The following is a 17,724-nucleotide window of genomic DNA, read 5'->3' as shown; positions in this document are numbered from 1 at the left end:
AGCAGATTCTATGGCAGGCCCAGTTCAAGACAAGACAAACAACAACAACAAAAATCAATCATATGTTTATAGTCATTACAGGTTTAACTGGAAATATAACCATGCTTAGCATAGCAGTCAGCTCAGAAAATGCAATATCCAAGTCGGCGGATGATGTGAAACTGCCTGTAACAAGAACACATAAAATAGACATAAAAGAACTGCTTTTTACACGCAGCCAAACAGCCTACATGTTTTTGTTATCTCGGCCTGGATGCCTATGCGATACAGCATCATTCCAGTTGTGAGTATCGGGCAGTCCCCTGAACTCGGATTTGAACATATTTTCTGGTCTTACTCTTATCCATTGAAGCTTTTGTTTTTTCTTGACATTAATTTTCCAGGAAGCATAAACACAAGAGCGTGTACATGTAATCCACCTATTTAAGATAAGACGACAGTGCCTATGTGACTACAAACGAAAAACTTAAACTTCATATTGAACATTTTAAAGTGAAACTTATTTCTGCAAATTATCTTCCAATTATCTCCATAGGTGGAGGCAGCACTGATAAGTCAGTGCCGAGCTTTAATTAAGCATTTTTCAACACATCACATCAAATTAACAGTTAATTATCTTTCAGCAATTAACATCAGAAATATGATTAATGTAAGGAAAAACATCTGAATAATAGTTCATAATAGGTTTACATGACATCACCGCCTCAAACCAGAGAAACTGTTAAGTTTAGGAAGCGCCCCTTTTGATGACTTTGGTGACATTCAGAGCCTGTAAGAGGTTAGATATCTGAGGCCTGTCACGAGTACACCTGTCACGATTACACCTGTCACGAGTACACCTGGCCGTACATTCCACCTTGAAAATGTACAGATTTCAAATCTCATTAATAGAATACAAATCTGCTACATACAATACAATACAATACAGTTTGATCCAGGATCATGCAGTGTGATCTAATATTACAGTGGAATCTGTGTAATCAATGGTAGGTGTTAGTGGCCCATGCCACGTGAAAAATCACGGATGACGAGCCTGACCTGAGTCCCTTTCTTTGCGACTCCCTCCTCTCTCTCGTTTAGCCAGTATTCTTTTGACCGGCAGCCAAACCTTTCCAAAGCCATTAGGTTGGCATTAGCTTAGGCTTGGTGTTGAAAAAAGTGAGCCATGTGTTCTCCATGACAAGAGACAGTGGGTCTTGTGACGGGTGTGGCCAAAGGGCCTGGAGCTTAGCAGTAATCCCCCTCTCTGTGCCCTGTTCCCCTCCTGCAGACAGACGAAGAGCTGGAGTTGGTGAGTGAGGTGAAGTGAATCTCCCGTAACTTGACTGTTGTGCCGTGATGACGTGATGTTTATTATTTGAATGTATTGTGGTGTTCTTGCCATCTTACTCATGTCCACGCATAGCATTTACTTTGAATCCTTTTTTTTTTTTTTTTATGTATCATTGGTTTGAACCCACCATGAACTCATCTCTTAATGACATTCGACGTTCGTAGTCATGCTGCATGTAAATGTGGTGCAAAGTGCTATCAAATGGATTTACCACAAAGCCAAAATTAGCCTCTTTTTATATCATGGTTTGAACATTCTGTCCTTTTACACTAAAAAGAAAAGAGAAAAATAATCTCTCACTGCCGCCCACTGCCTCATGAGTCAAAAAATGGAAAGACGTCATCTAGTCAGAGGTGTTGTAAACACGCACTTGGTAAACACAGACCAATAACCATGAAATTATTATTACTCGGCAGTCGCATACACACATGCGCGCACATACATACACGTAGAAATGTCCTGAAAATCGGTTATTTTAAAAAGCACAAAAACAACACAAGTCGTTAAGGCAATTAGGCAGTGCGAGGTGCGTTAGCGAGCCTAGCACATTTCGGCTCGGCAGAGGCTCTGTGTTTGTTTATCCGCTGATCTGGAGACAGAACTAATGCTCATACAGTGGCGGAGCCATGGAGCGGAGCGTAGTGAGAGCATCTTCGCGTGGCTGCGCGGCATGATTGCACGCGAGCAAGGATGCGCTGGATCAAAAGAAGGGATCCAGCCAAGGAGAAAGGAAGTGAAGGGGGTTAGGGGTGGGGGTGGGCGGCGGTGGGGGTGGATGGGGGAGTATAGAGGCAGGCAGCCTTATCCTGTCCCGCTAACGATTGGCCTCCAGTGAAATGTCTAACATGGCAGTTTGGCCAAGCCTAGCACAGTCAAACGTCTTGACTCAGGAGGAAGCAGAGCCCTGCCACAACCCCCACTCACCCCCCCCCCCCCCCCCCCCACACACACACACACACGCCTCACTTCACCTCCTAGGTTGCATACCCCATTCATTACAGGTTTATTGAGAGGCGTGACTGATTGGCAAGCGCCATGTTAACTTGCTTTAATGTTGACCTCCAATCACACCTGATGGGGTAGCGGTGTGCTTGCTTCTCATGCATGCATTTAGAGTCGATACGGACGCAGCCAAGTGTCAGAATTGTGATTTGTTTCGACTCTTCTGGCTGCCTCACTGATTGTGGTGTTGTCTTATTTGACTGAGGCGCTCTACGGCCCACAACATCTTCACTGCCTTTCGTTTGAGTCACCTGTTTGTTACTTTCATCTTGGTTTTGCCGTAGTTTCCGTTCTAAGTGTGTGTCATATTTTCAAACTATGAAGATGTGCTTTTGAATGACCTGTTATTGTAGAATTTTGTTACTGTAGAGTTTCTGCCCTGCATAAACATGTATGTTGAAATGCACTCACGTGTGCCCAGTACGTGTGTTTTAATGTGCATGTTTGGTGGCAGCATATTAGTTTTAAATGATAACTGTTATTAGGTTTCTATCTCTCCTTCTCCATCCCGCACCCCCTACCCATGATGCAACATGGCTGACTTTCTCCTCTCCCCTCGACTTACCTAGAATGCCCAGCGGTTAGGCGCCTCTCAAGTGACCCAGCCACTCACCACACCGGTGGTTTCCGTGGCAACTCCAAGCCTCCTGACTCCGTTCTCAGCCATGCCGACAGCCTACAACACAGGTGAGGACGACAGCTTGGGATCCCCTGCGCATACAGCATGTACATTCTCAGTAACTCTGCCTGTGCGAGTTACTACAAACATTCTGCGGATTAAAAAAAAAAAAGCTTGTTATGATTGATACTAAAAATAATTAGTAGTTGATAAGATAGAAGTTGATAGATATAAAGACTTTCCGCAATTACCTAGTGTCCCAAAGTTGGGTCATACAAACATTACTGCGTGGTTTTCCCGTGCAGTGTGTAATAAAAGCTGTGTCTCTGTTGAACTTTGTGTTCATAGTGTTGAGGTTAGAAGAATGGGCAGATGCATGTCAGTGTTATGAGCAGGCTGACATCTCAGGGACTCATGGCGTTTGCCTGGCTGTCTCTCCGGCTGCTCGTCTCTGTAATGGTAGTTCTCTCAGTTGTTTCGATCCCACACACCTCTCTTGCCCGAGGCCAAGCCTGCAATGGGTGCCCGATTTACATCACAGAGGAAACAAGCAGTTTATTTGTTTACCCTGTGATTCAGCGAGCAAGCCTGCCTTAATCGTTTCTCTTATGCTCCCCTTTTTTTTCCCCGTCCTTCCTCATCCCTCCTTCCACATCCTAGAGTATCAGCTGACGAGCGCCGATCTCACCGCACTCCAGGCTTTCACGTCGCCGGGCGGGCTGTTGCCAGGCAACATGACTTGGCAACAGCAACAGCAGCCATCGGTATCCCAGCAACAACAGCAGCAGCAGCAGCAACAACAGGCGCAACAGCAGCAGCAGCAACAACAGCCCCAACAGCTCAGCCTGGCCTCGCTCAGTAACCTGGTGTAAGTAGTCAGGCTTAGTTCACAGTCTGTTCTTTTCTTTGCATGGTGTTTCGGATAATAGTTCACCAATCACACAGCCACCACATAATATATAACCACCGCCTTATTTTCTGCTTTAACCTGGTTTCCTGATTTTAGTGCTCGTTAACCTGGTTTCCTGTTTGAAGTGCTCGCTAACCTGGTTTCTTAACTCACCAATGCACAACCGTCTCCGTGAGCCAAGAAGCAAGGACACACAGAAGGAGAGCAGACCTCTGTGTTTTTCTGCCCTCTTAGCCACTCCTCATTCGTGACCGTCTGAGTGTGATAAATTAACGTTAAGTGTTTCTAAACACTTCCCAGTTCCCACACAATAAAATGCACTTAACTACAGACTGATTAAAACTAGTCCATGATTGTGTATCTAAACAGGCAGTCTACAGATGACATTAGGGATTGTAGTCCGGGTCAAGTCCTGGTCCGGCCCGAAAAAGTCCTGTTTTGTGTGTAAACTTGACCCTTACTGGCTGAAAACACCAAGCTAAGTTGTGTTACGCATCCCTGTAGAAGTCCATGGATGTTACATACAGCAGATCATCATAGTGTAGCTGAGCATGGCAATGCACAGATTGAATATGGTTTCAACATTCATCGTTTACAGCCATATGAATTTACATCTGCATGGTGTTTACATCCATATCCCTATACGAGCTCATTGTATACGGAACACATCAATAGACTCAACCACAGACTATAGCTTGATTTTCCTCCCTGGGAGGTTGACCTAAATCTCTCCTCATCGCTCTCTTCATCTCTCTCTCTTCTCTCACACACACACACACACACACTAACACACACACACACACACGCTCTCTCTTCCCCTCCCACTTCCACTCTCTCTCCCTGGGAACGGGGTGGGGGAGGGGTAGGAACTGATTTCCCAGGAGGTGAAGGTGTAGTGATGGCCTTTAATGACTTGCTCTCAGGGCTGAAATGCAGGCTCTTGTCAAGAGCGTGTGCCTGGGTTTGCGGTGGTGTGTGTGTGTGTGCCCTTGTGCCTGCCAAATATGTGTGTGTGTGTGTTCCTTCCAATGTGTGTGTGTGTGTGTTCCTTCCAATATGTGTGGGTGTGAGGGAGAGAGAGAGTGAGAGAGTGAGAGAGACAGTGTGTGTGTGTGTGTGTGTGTGTGTGTGTGTGTGTGTGTGTGTGTGTGTGTGTGTGTGTGTGTGTGTGTGTGTGTGTGTGTTAATGGTAACCTCAGGTTTCAGTGATTACAGCGTGTCCGTGGGAGCTGGTATAATGGCTCCTGTTCCTGTTCTGCTCTGTTTACAGCATGTGGGGCGCAGACAAACAGAATGGGGAGATGGCTAACTGCATCTCCAGCTTTGCGGCTAACCTCAGGTGAATTGGCATCACACTCTGTGGCATCATGCTTCTGTCTGTCTCTCCTGAGCGTGCGAGCGCGCGTGCGTGCGTGTGTGTGTGTGTGCGCGCGCCCGCATCCGTCTGGTGTTTTTAAGCGTTTAGCTTTGCTGGGAAAGCCAGCCCAAACAAGGCACAACACAATAACACCAGCTCTCAGATAAGCTGGTCCAGTGAAAGAGCTTGTGGTTGTCGCCGTCGTCGTGGTGACGAACGAGACCAATCCTCAGGCAGCTATCACTGTCCTGTCCTTAACACCATGCTTCAGTTTAGTGTTTCAGTTCCATGTACTGTGTTATGTATACATGTTTGTTTCTTGCTGTTGGATGTTGTTAACATTTATCATGTCGGCACTGACTGTTGGGCCACTATGACTCCCAGGTGATTGGCACTCAGGTTCAGACAGGGCTCTTCAGACCAGCCTTAGCTAATAATTGAATCATAACAGCTCTGCGGTAGCGAACACCGCTGAGAGGCCAAATAATATAATAATGCTGTGTATTTATGATACAAATTTTTCTCACCCAAACGAATGACTTGAATAAATAGAATAGAATAGAAATGTGTGTTAATGAAATGGTAATGAGGTCTTGGGTGTGTGTGAAGCCCTCTCCAGCTGCAGCGGCTGTGTGTGTGTGTGTGTGTGTGTGTTGCGGCGGTAGATAGGGCGGAGATGTGAAAGCAGGACGGCGTAATGATGTCTGCCTCCTGCGGCGCATTTGAAGATCCTCCGCGGCCTCGGCTGAGTCATTAGCAGCCATGGCCACCCATTACCGACTCGCCCCGCTACGCTCTGTTCCGCTCCGGCTTTAAAATGGACCCAACGCTGTTCTGGGCCCCCGTGGATGGGCTAAGCAGACGAGCCGGTACCAGTGCTCTGGGTTTTGGGCCAACATCAGTCATCTGTTTTTTTCTGTTGTTGCCCAGAACGATGCCATCTTTGGTAGGCAGTGAAGTGGGCCTCTGGAGTTAGAGGGGTACAAGACAGGTGCCGGGTACAGGGTACAGAAGAGGTAGCGGGTACAGGGTACAGGAGGTGGCAAGGCCGGGAACAGGGTACAGGAGGTGGCAAGGCTGGGTACAGGGTACAGGGCACAGGAGGTAACGAGGCCGGGAACAGGGCACAGGAGGTGGCAAGGCTGGGTACAGGGTACAAAAGAAGTGGCGGGTACAGGGCACAGGAGAGGTGGCGGGTACAGGGTACAGAAGAGGTGGCGGGTACAGGGTACAGTAGGTAACGAGGCCGGGTACAGGGTACAGGGCACAGGAGAGGTGGCGGGTACAGGGTACAGAAGAGGTGGCAGGTACAGGGCACAGGAGGAGGGGAGTTTGGGGTGGGTGATGTAGAACCGGCATCCCCTCTGGACTGCGTGTAAGGAAGGAGCGGAGCTGGAAAATAAATAAATAAATAAAAAATGGCAGGAGTTTTTACACCTCTGCCACCTGGCACCACACAGGTGAGATCGCCGTGTGTCGCGATCTCACCAGCCTGAGACAGGTTACGGCTCCTTGAGGGATGTCCCGCCTCCATGTCTTCAGCACTCCGAGATCTCTCTTGAGCTGTGCTGAGGTGGCTAATCTGATCCCAATCGGTACTAGCACAATAATATTTAGACAGCTCTTCAATAGCAGTTTGTTAGGATGGAGAGATTATATTGGTTTGCATTTAGGGCATACAGATTATTAGGAAAAACACTGACTGCTCTACAACTCTTTTTAACTCACGCGGATGATGCATTTACACTGCATCACATAGAAGAGACTTGAAGACGTCACGCAAGTATGGCTGAAGTATAACAGCATACTGGTGCAGACGACTCTAGACGTCTTCATTTTCTTCAGGCCCCTCCACAGTTTAATGTAATGCAGAGTTATCATTGACGAGCACGAGGGGAACCCACATCCATGTATGTCAAACAAGCCTCTGATGATCACGCTCCAGACATCGCCAAGGGAGCCATTTGAAGCCTTCGTTAAATACGTACCCTTTCTGATTAGCTAATGGATGATTGTTTAATACGGAGGTCGGATTACATCATGAAACACCCGACAGAATGCACAATTCCTGTGCGCCTTTGATGTGCCGTGTTCAATTTGATGTCCGTCAGATTCAGTTTCCCTTTCAGCAAACAGATCCAGTCGGAGCTGCTGTACTTAGTCCTCCGGGCAGATATGGGATTTACATTTTTATGCCGACGTTCTGTGTAGTTTATGACTCAATTGTGTGTGGTGACTGCTAGTGGCCAATTTATATGTTAATGCCAGCTCTCTTAGCTTTGCACTTCAATGACTCCTGGTGGTCAAAAGGGAGACCCTGCATGTCAGTGGTGCTTACTGGGATTGGGACGCAAAAAAAGAACTAGTTTCTTTCCTGATCATGCAATTAGATAGATAGATGGATACTTTATTAATCCCTAGGGAAACTAAGTCATCCAGTAGCTTATACACTTATGCACTTATGACATCGTGTTAATTGCTCTTTTAAGTCAGAGTAAGGAAACTACATTTAAAAGAGGAGCCATGAAGCCAGCCCAAGCTATGTGTTATGTGTCAATGTTGTTAGTGCACAGTGTCTGTCAATATCGAGATTTGTTTTGTATTTTACATCTTCATCCAGTCACTAGGACTTTACAAACTGATTTGTGTACAAAGCTCTGTCTTTTTGCGAGATATGTACACCTGTGAAGTCTTTGTACAAATATTTAAAGGCTAGGTTAAGTATCGAACAAAAATTGAACAATAACTAGGGTATTGTCGTTTAATAATAGTTTGTATAGGTTTTTGCTGCTTCAGTTTCTATCTTCTTTCATTCTTCAGCTGTAATTAGGAAGCGTAGCACAATATTTTGTTTAGTATGCTCACATATTATATATGATATTATATTTACTATTGTTTTTTGTTTTGGTTGGACCATTGCTAAAGGTTCCATATTGACATGTTCTGTTGTGTTGTTTGGTCAGTCCTGTGTGAAGTGTGGGTAGCATTAGATTGGTTGCAAAGATTTTTTTCATTAAAAGGTTAAATGTAAGTGGGACTGTTTTCATGTTTAGGACAGTATTCAAGAAAATGTTTGCAGTTTAGCTCAGTTTATCTGTCACATTATCCCACAAGCCCACTCCTTAATGTGTGTTAGTCACATTTATTCTGTGTCGATTGTAGACTTGTAGACTAGTATTCAGTCAGGTAAGCCCAGTGGGCAATGTTACTTAGAGAGGCCAGGTTAGCTTAACACTAAATGTACAAGTGTGGTTGGTCAGGCTAGGTTTAAGCGCAACCAAGTTAGCCCAGTGCTAGATGTGTAGCATAGCCTTTGGTCTTTAGCAGCCTGTGTGTAGCATAGCCTTTGGTCTTTAGCAGCCTGTGTGTAGCATAGCCTTTGGTCTTTAGCTAGCCTGTGTGTAGCATAGCCTTTGGTCTTTAGCTATCCTGTGTGTAGCATAGCCTTTGGTCTTTAGCAAGCCTGTGTGTAGCATAGCCTTTGGTCTTTAGCTAGCCTGTGTGTAGCATAGCCTTTGGTCTTTAGCTATCCTGTGTGTAGCATAGCCTTTGGTCTTTAGCTATCCTGTGTGTAGCATAGCCTTAAGTCTTTAGCTAGCCTGTGTGTAGCATGTGGTGGCCTTGTGTTCCAACAGCTTATTTCTCCCCCTCTGCAGTGTGACCTCACAGGCAAGCTTACTGCTGGGCAGAGATGAGGGGTTCAGCTGGTACTGTATTCCCACATCTGCATCTCTTTTTCTCTGTGCTTCTCTCTCTCTCTCTCGCTCTCTTTCTTTCTCTCTCTCTCACACACTAACTTTCTCTCTCTCACTCACTCACTCACTCACTCTCTCTGTGTCTCTCTCTCTCTCTCACACTTTTTCTTTCCCTCTTTCTTTCTCTCTCTCACCCATACTCACCTCCTTGGTCTCTCTATTTCTCTCTCTCTCTCTCACTTTCTTTCCTTCTTTCTTGCTCTCTCTCTCTCTCTCTCTCTCTCACACATACTCACATTCTTCCTATATTTCTCTCTCTCTCTCTCTCTTTCTCTCTCTCTCTCTCCCTCTTTCTCTCTCTACTTCTGGCTGGCCCTCTGCGCGCGCGGCTCCACTGTGAAAGTTGGTCTTTGTCTCTGTCACAGGATTTGCTGAATTGGCCAAAAAGGAAATAAAAAAATTCTCTCCCTCCTCAGAATAGCGCAAGGCCCCCTCAGTGGCATCCCAATCCATCTACCTGTACAGCTCCATAAGGCTGGCCTGTCTACTGCGATAACTAGCACACAAAGATGTCCAGTTCACTAGCAAGGAAAGAAAGAGAGAGAGAGAGAGAGAGAGGGAGGGAGAGAGAGAGTGAGATACAAAGAGCGAGAAAGAGAGAGAGAGGGAGATAAAGTGAAGAGAGAAAGAGCGGGAGAGAGAAAGGGAGAGAGAGGAGAGAGAGAGAAAGAGGGAGAGAGAAAGGGAAAGAGAGAGAGAGGGAGAGCGAGAGAGAACAGCACAGCACTACACTTGGGACAGCAGATGGCTATAGTTTTATGTGGCTTTCCAGAAAACAACCAGATCAGATAAGAAAGGAAAACTACATTTTTCAGCCGAAGCGTTTGTTGTGAGGAGAAAGAATAATGTTTGTGTTTAGACATAGAGCATGTTGGCCTCACACAATGTGTGTGTGTGTGTGTGTGTGTGTGTGTGTGTGTTTGTTTGTTTGTTTGTTTTTTTAATGAGGGAACAGGGTCCTGCATCAGACTGCATGGCTTATGGACGGCGTGCTTTTGTGTGGCCTCACATTCGTGTGTGTGTGTGTGTGTGTGTGTGTGTGTGTGTGTGTGTGTGTGTGTGTGTGTGTGTGTGTGTGTGTGTGTGTGTGTGTGTGGAGCATCAAGCTATTGAGTCCGGTAAATGCACTCTCTTGTGGTGTTGACTTTTGTCGTCAGCTTGTTTTGTTTGTGTTGGGTGTGTGTCCTGAGATGTGTTGCCAACGCAAGACTGTCAGTTCTGTGGGAGTGAATCCACACAGCCCTGCAGCCCCATAATACTCGCTGTTTGCACCGTCACTGTCAATGTGCCATCTGAAACACTGTTAACCTGTTACCATGGGTTTCTGTCTTCATTGTAATCCAAGTTTGTCTCTTTCTCTCTCTGACTCTTTCTCTCTCTTTCTTCCTCTCTCTCTCTCTCTCTCTCTCTCTCTCTCTCTGTCTCTCACTCTCTCTGTCTTTCTCTCTCTCTGTCTGTCTCTCTTTCTCACTATCACTCTTTCTTTCTCTCTCTCTCTCTCGCTCTCTCTTTCTGTCTCTCTTTCTCACTGTCACTCTCTATCTTTCTTTCTTCCGTTCCCTTTTTTTGTTGTTGCTGAAGTTGCAAACCCATCCAGCCTTGGACTAACCCCCCCTCCCCTGTCTTTCCCCTCCGTCTGCGCAGGCCTATGGGTCACCTACCTCAGGGCGCCACGCTGACCGTCAACACTAACCCCAACGTGAGCATCAAGTCGGAGCCCGTCTCTCCCAACCGGGACCGCAGCACGCCCAGCTCCTCCTCCGGCGGCGGTCAGGCCCTGGCGGCGGCCGCGGCGGCAGCAGCCGTGGCGGGGACGGGTGGGGGCGCGGCGGGGGGCCTGAGCCAGTACCCCGGAGCCCTGCGCCTGGAGGTCACGGGCCGCTCACCCGTCGACAGCCTGAGCAGCAACGGCAGCTCGTACGACGGCAGCGACCGCGACGAGGGGGGCCAGCCCCGGCCTCCGGACTTCGGCTCCACCATGGGGCTCCTGAGGACCTCGGGCGACGCGCAGGGAGCGGCCTCCTCCGAGCAGCCGGAGCAGGGAGCCAACGTCAAGCGCATGCGACTGGACACCTGGGTCACATAAATCAGTTCTGCCCTGTCCAGCACACACACACACACACACGCGTACACACACCCCCTCCTTATCCTCCTCCCCCCCCACACACACACATTAACTCACTCTCGCATATAGAAACGTCGTCAGAATACACTCATGCAGTTACTTGAGCACTCACACCACCTCAAAAGGCACTGCCCTCTCTCAACCCCTAGTCTTTCCCACACACACACACACACACACACACACACACACACACACAGCTGAACTCCTCCTATGTTCAGGACATACTGAGCACACTGACATCACACACACACACACACACACACCACCTCCTCTTTTCCCACTTATGCCCTTTGCGCGGTCACACTGAAACACCCATGCATGCCCGTGCATGCAACAAACACACACTCACGCTCTCTCTGTCTCTAGCTCACCCACACACACACATATGCATTGATGTATGCACCTACTGTATACAGTTCATATACATACACAGAGCCCGTCGCGGACAGTCGCCAAACCAGGGAGATATATATAAATATATATATACACGTCAGTATAGGCTGTTGAGTGACATACAAGCGTTTTTTGGGGAAAGTTAGTGACTTTCGTTTTGTTCTGTAACCTGGTTTCTATTGGTTCGTGTTTGGAATGGATTTGGGGCAAGCGTAGAGGGTGCATGGGAAACCGGGGGGGTGTGTGTTGGCTTCTGTACAGTGGTACATCAAAGGTCCTGACGCCTTGTTTTTTTTGCGGTGAATTGTTATCTTGGTCTTTGAGTCTTGCTGTTCTGTTCTGTTCTGTTGTGAAAAACAAAGCAAAACAAAACTTAAAAACTAAAAAAAATCAGCAAATGGAGGCAAGGACACAACAAAAAAAACTGAAGCCCCAAGTGTTGTGTTTTGCCTGCTGCAGCCCACTGAGAGTGTCTGGAGTGGGATGGGTGACATTCCCTCTCCGTCACAGTCTTTCTTGGCAGGATATCTTTGACTTTGTTGCTGTTTTTTCCCCCTAATCCGCCATTTTTCTTTTCCGGGACTACATTGAGTAGTTATTGAGAAGGCCACATCCACAGAACAGGCTCGTCTGTGAAATTTCAGGATCCTTTTCAGAAAAAAAGCCAGAAAAATGTGGCTTTGAAGTCATGGGACATTGTTTGTTTGTTTGTTTGGCAGCTTGCGGAAAAAACGGCTGTTTCCATCATCACCCGGAGTCTATCTTGTGTGAGGTAGAGGGGTCTCTCTATCAGGGAAGGGCAGGAAGAAGCCCGCACGACAAAACCGAACAGATTCCGTAACCACGGAAACACCACATGCCATGAACTGTGGGAGCTAGACCCAGAGCTGAAGAACAGACAGGCCGTTGCTAGCCACCAAGGCTGCGCCATGTGTGTGAGCGTGTGCGTGTTTGGTGTGTGTGTGTGTGTGTGTGTGTGTGTGTGCACTCACACACTTGCATGTGTGTTTTCTGAGTGTCTGACTATAAAATGCTGCAGCCTTCAGCTGGATGAAATTGACACTTGGTCTTTAGGTAAATGAACCTCAGCCAAATATTTATTTTGATCTCATTTTTGTTTCTCTCTCTCTTTCTCTTTTGAATGTTGTTTTTCCGTTTTTTAAAATGATCTTTAAGGAGTTTCTTTCTGTGATCGGCACCCTATCCTGTTTAGTGTGTGCTCCCTTGTGTGTTAGGGGGGGAAGTGATTTTATTTTTTCTTCATTTTTTTTTTGCTCGTATTTACAGTGAAATGATGGCATTTTCAGTTTCCACGTTTTTTTATACAGATTGTTATTTAGTGAAAATGTAGCCCTGGTTGAACAGAAAGTGTTGACATGGAAACACACATTACGAAAAAACACACTCATTCACACAAAATCACGAGAGGCAGGGTGTGCTTTATAATTGTTCTGGAAGATGCAAAAGAACCCACTCCCACTGGTTTACGCTAGTAGCAGCCTGACACAAGCCTGATATTTATTATATTTGATGGACAGGCTTTTTTAATTCAAGAGGAAGGAGTCTTTGTTTATTATTTTTTTTAAATCAAATAAGTATTCTTTACGTTTTTTTTTAAATATTTGTATTTTTTGCTTTTTAACGAAACCAGACAGATGTATAAAAGCACCTTGAGTCATCTTAAAGTTTGTGAAGGCCCGAGGAAGGAACCCGAAGTGAAGAAACCATGTACATAACAGCGTTTTGATTTCAGTGTTTCTGCTTCTGACGCCAGGCATGAGGGAGATTCTCCAGGGTTGAGCAGCAGAGCGTCACCCTCTGACTGGCATCTGCTAGACAGCAAGGCCACTTCTCGTTTGCCTGCCTTCCTTCCTTTCTAGACAGCAAGGCCACTTCTCGTTTGCCTGCCTGCCTTCCTTTCTCCCTCTCTTTCAGTTTTGACCTTTTGCATCGAATGAGAAAAAGAGAAAAAAACCCACACGAACATCGACACTGCAGAAGTGGCGAAAGGACAGGGAGCGTGCATAGCATATGGGTACACTTAAGTTCGTACTGGGTCATCCCTTTGGGACTCGGCGTCTCAGTGGAGCTACCTATATAATTTATATGTACATAAAATGTGACGAGTGGCAAGCGTGAGTGCTGGTGAGGGTGGAAAGGGACAAAGCCGAGGATTGTTTATTTTCATTTTTTTTTGTTTGTTTTTTTCTTCCTGGTGTGTTGTGTGTTGGACTGTTTTTGGGTGGTTTTCTACGATTTATTGATATTGTTATTATTCTGATAGAGCAGCGCACTTTAGAATCTACCCCAACCGACACCACCCAAAGCCAGGTGAGTCTACCGTAAGACGGGTAGAGCCGTTCACACGCCCCTCCTACCTCCTATTCCTTCTCCTTCTCCCAACCTGAGAGACCTCTGTTCCATGGTGTTCCGTGGCCCATTCAAACCTTTTCTCTCACACCCTGAGTCCATTTCTCCACATCCACACACTCTCAAATGCACTTGCCGCTCCTCGTTTCGCTGTTCACATTGAACCTCTGCTTGCTCCATGTTGCAGTATGTTCATACCCCACCACCCCCCCCCCTCACTTTCACACCCACTCACGCATATACACTCCTACACAGCCACCAGTAATGAGCTCTATGCTGTGTTTGCTCACGCCATCTGGGCTGTAGGCCTGCGTGTGCAGAGGCACTTACATTTAGAGGTCCACACCCTGTTAAAGGTGATTGAGTTGCTTTTCTTTCTACTGCTAAAAACATCCCTCAGCCTAGTCGATTACATTTTTTGTACCCATGCCGTTGATTTCAGGGAAGGAGAATCCATTTTCACGCATTCAAGCCTGTATTGCACTGGTCAGCAAACGATTGCGGTTTTGGTATAAAAAAAAAATGGGGAAAAAAACTAACAAAAAAAAAACAAACATAGCAAGACACCTTTGTAAATTTGAACCTTGTTCTTATCTAGATTAGACTTACTTGACACGTGTTGCAAGTGTGCAATTCTGAACAGAAAAAAAATATATATATTATGTCTAATGATTATTTAAAAGATGTACACAAATTGTTTTATGGTGCATTTGTATATTCTCCGAGTGAAATAATGGATGAAGGATATTTAAAGTTGGTGGTGAAGAGGGCTTAGACGCCTTTGGTTTAGTCGTGGGGTTTCTTTAGCTCGACAGGCCCGAATGTCCCACTGTATCATTTACGGCCATAATCATGCGCCTGGGTGACCCCTGGGTGACCTTTGGGTGACCTCTAGAGGTGTCCACAGGCCTGAGAGATGCAGGCGAAGGTCATTTCCAGAGAGCTTCAGAGAGGCTGCATTGAGCCCCAGAGGATTGCGTTGAAAGTGGGGTGAACCTGCTTCCAGGTCTCCCCTCTTGCGTGTTGAGACTTATTAACGGAGCTGCCTCACGTTTTGGCAACCAGTTTCTCTGTTTTGTATCGTTTTTTGGAAATATTTTTATTTTATTATTTTCTCTCGTTCGAATATCCTATTGGCTTCAAATGGACTTGTCTGTCTGTGCACTCTCTTCAGATCTGTTTGTGACACGTGCTCTTCCGGATGCTTGAGGAGTGTTTTTTTTTCTTTTTCTTCTCGCTTCTTCGACACCCATGCATATCCATCCATTCATGAACGAAAGGTCAAGTCTTGTTCTGCTCTGCGCCCGACCAGAACCCAGTTGATCTCCCGTGCTCGGGGCGCGGCCTTCCCCTCACTCTCCACCGCCACCACGGTCCGCCACCTCCACCTCCAGCGACCCAACATCTCTCCCCCTATCTCCTGTCAGTCGGAGCAGTAGGACGCTCCTCTGAAATCCCTTCCAGAGAAAGACCTCTGTGACCCAGTCCCATTCGACCACCTGAGCCAGCTCAGAGAAAAAGCCTTAAAATCTCAACGCGTGCTGTAGAGGGGGGGTGACATGATGTGTTAGAGATCCTCCCAACATGCCACCATTTTTATTGGAGAGGACGGCTTCAGACAATTATATACACATACATATATAGACAGAGAGAGAGAGTCTGAAACAGGTTATGAATAACCTTGTGCCACATATACAGTACGTACCAGTCGTTTCCAGGTAAAGTCTGGCAGTGAAAGGGGAGACATTAAAGGAGTCTTGGAGGCGTTATCGGCCATTGTTTTTGTCATTCAAGGTGGGCCCATGGTGTGTGTTTGATTATTTGGTTCCCATGTGCATAGCGACAGTGATCTGGAGGGGAGGGGGGGGCGACTCAGCCACGGACTCTGGGGTGGGGTGGGAGTCTTCAGTTTGTCGGTCACAAGCGAACACTTTGGTCTGCATGTTTGGAGCACCCTTTGACTTTAAGACTGTTGTATCCTGAGCTTTGATCAAAAAGAAAAAGGGGTTTTGGTTCCTAAATGGGTTTCCTTTTTAAAGGCCACAAGCCATGAAACCACGAGAAAAAGGAACATTTCCTGTTTCTCGCTGGTAAAACAGGTTTGTGGATCTGTAGGCTTAGCGAAGCCCTGATGTACCTGGTTGCTTGTTCTGGCATATGTAATGATGTATAAAAGGTCTAACATGGATCTCAGAATTACAGTAGGAGTCACAGTAATCAAAACGAAAGACAATCGTCAAGTAAATAGTTAACTTGCGCCCCCCGCCCCCCATAGTCCCAATGTATGATGATGTTTAGAGATTCTCACTCATTTTCTAGTGTTAATTTGTGCTGGTGACAGTTCTATTGTCTGTTTTTATTATAATTGTTGTTATGATAATTATCGTTATCATTATCGTTATCCTCACAGATGGTAACAATAATGATAATATTAGAGGCAATTTTTATTTTCTGCGGTTTTGTGTAGGTTAGGCATCCTATTTTATTTGAATTTGATTTTATTTTATTATATATAAATATTATATAAATATATTTTTGTTTTCATTTGTTTTGTTTTTTCTTTTTTCTTCAAAGGGGTGTTACTAATATTGCACGATTTATTAAGGAAAACAAAAAAAACAATTGTAGTAATATTAGTACTTATTGGTAAGTGAGGGAAGGGTCAAAACCAAGTTGAATATAATGACCAGTTCAATGCTGCAATTTTTAGTAAAATGTAAAATAAAAACACATAGTTAAGTGGGTACAAAGACACGTTTAATTTATTTCCGACCAGACACACAGAAGTCGATGCATGGGCGTTAAACAAGCAAAGAATGATTCATGTTATACAAAATAAACTGAAAATGTAATATCAATAAGAATATACACCACACAAACCTAGGATAGAAATTGAAGAAAAAAGTTGAAAAGAAAATTATAGCTAATATATTGTGCTAGGCTAGTCTGCTTTTGAGTTTTGTTGTATAAAAAAATGTTGTTTTCGGAGAATGATATACAATTTGTGTATATTTTCATAAACAAAGTATGCACTGATATGTTATTACAAATTCTATACTGCTTTTACAAAAAAAGTGTTTGTTATTGTACCAAAGTATCCATTTGTCCTTTATTCCCTTACCCTTTTGCGTATGTTCTACCGTATTTTATATATTAAATAGTCAAGTTGACCTACAAAGATGGTCTCTGTTTTGTTGTTGTTGATTTATTTGTTCGTTTTTCCAGATCTCTTTAAAGGTTAATACATTTACCTCACCATACAGATAATCTGGTATTTAAGCATGTAGGGAACTGCTGATCCTGAAGGAAGTAGTTTAGAATATATATTATTCTTATAGTTTAGAATACATATTATGTTCAATATATTGTAAATTCAAAAGGCTAGTCTTTTTTAAATCTCCTGCGTGTACTAGGCTGAGATGCACTACAGTATCTCGACCACTAGATGGCAGTCTACAGATAGGCCATAGCCTTTTTGTATAGATTGGAACATGTATAAATCAGGGGTTTTTGACCAGTGGTTAAACATACAAATAATATTGAATGTATTGCAACGGTACATATTCCAGTGTGCTTGAGACTCTTGACAACATGGCAGTATCAGCTCCCTGAAAATCAACTGTAAGATGAAGCTATAGCATGTCCTGTATAAACAGATGCTATACACTGACACACAACAACAAGCATTTCGATAGTTACAATACCAGTTACATTTTCCATGTAGACCTACACAACTTTAATTCACGTTTTAAATTCATTTAGTCACTTGTTCTGAACTGCCCTCTACCAGATGATGCTTAGAGTGCGTCCATACTAATGATTGAAATGTAATGATGTATTGACCACATTGATCTCTCTCT

At 45.1% G+C, this 17,724-nt stretch overlaps 1 protein-coding gene across 12 annotated transcripts in view; it reads left to right on the top strand.

Moving 5' to 3' along the window:
* Nucleotides 1-17,034, top strand: part of mef2d (myocyte enhancer factor 2d) — a 66,957-nt gene extending 49,923 nt beyond the window's left edge. For 4 of the 12 annotated variants that reach the window (XM_080858372.1, XM_080858373.1, XM_080858364.1 and 1 more), the window contains 6 exons: nt 1,271-1,300; nt 2,905-3,022; nt 3,615-3,822; nt 5,135-5,203; nt 8,878-8,928; nt 10,621-17,034. In XM_080858372.1, coding sequence (XP_080714498.1) covers nt 1,271-1,300; nt 2,905-3,022; nt 3,615-3,822; nt 5,135-5,203; nt 8,878-8,928; nt 10,621-11,062 — 918 coding nt within the window. In that variant the 3' untranslated portion in view covers nt 11,063-17,034. The remainder of the gene's footprint in view (nt 1-1,270; nt 1,301-2,904; nt 3,023-3,614; nt 3,823-5,134; nt 5,204-8,877; nt 8,929-10,620) is intronic. The other 8 variants (XM_080858374.1, XM_080858375.1, XM_080858369.1 and 5 more) reach the window with 4 other exon arrangements.
* The last annotated feature ends 690 nt before the right edge of the window (nt 17,035-17,724 follow it).

The sequence above is a fragment of the Sprattus sprattus genome (assembly GCF_963457725.1).
Source record: "Sprattus sprattus genome assembly, chromosome: 19".
NCBI lineage: Eukaryota > Metazoa > Chordata > Actinopteri > Clupeiformes > Clupeidae > Sprattus > Sprattus sprattus.
Note: the sequence above shows the minus strand (reverse complement) of the source record. Positions and strands in the feature narration are given on the sequence as shown.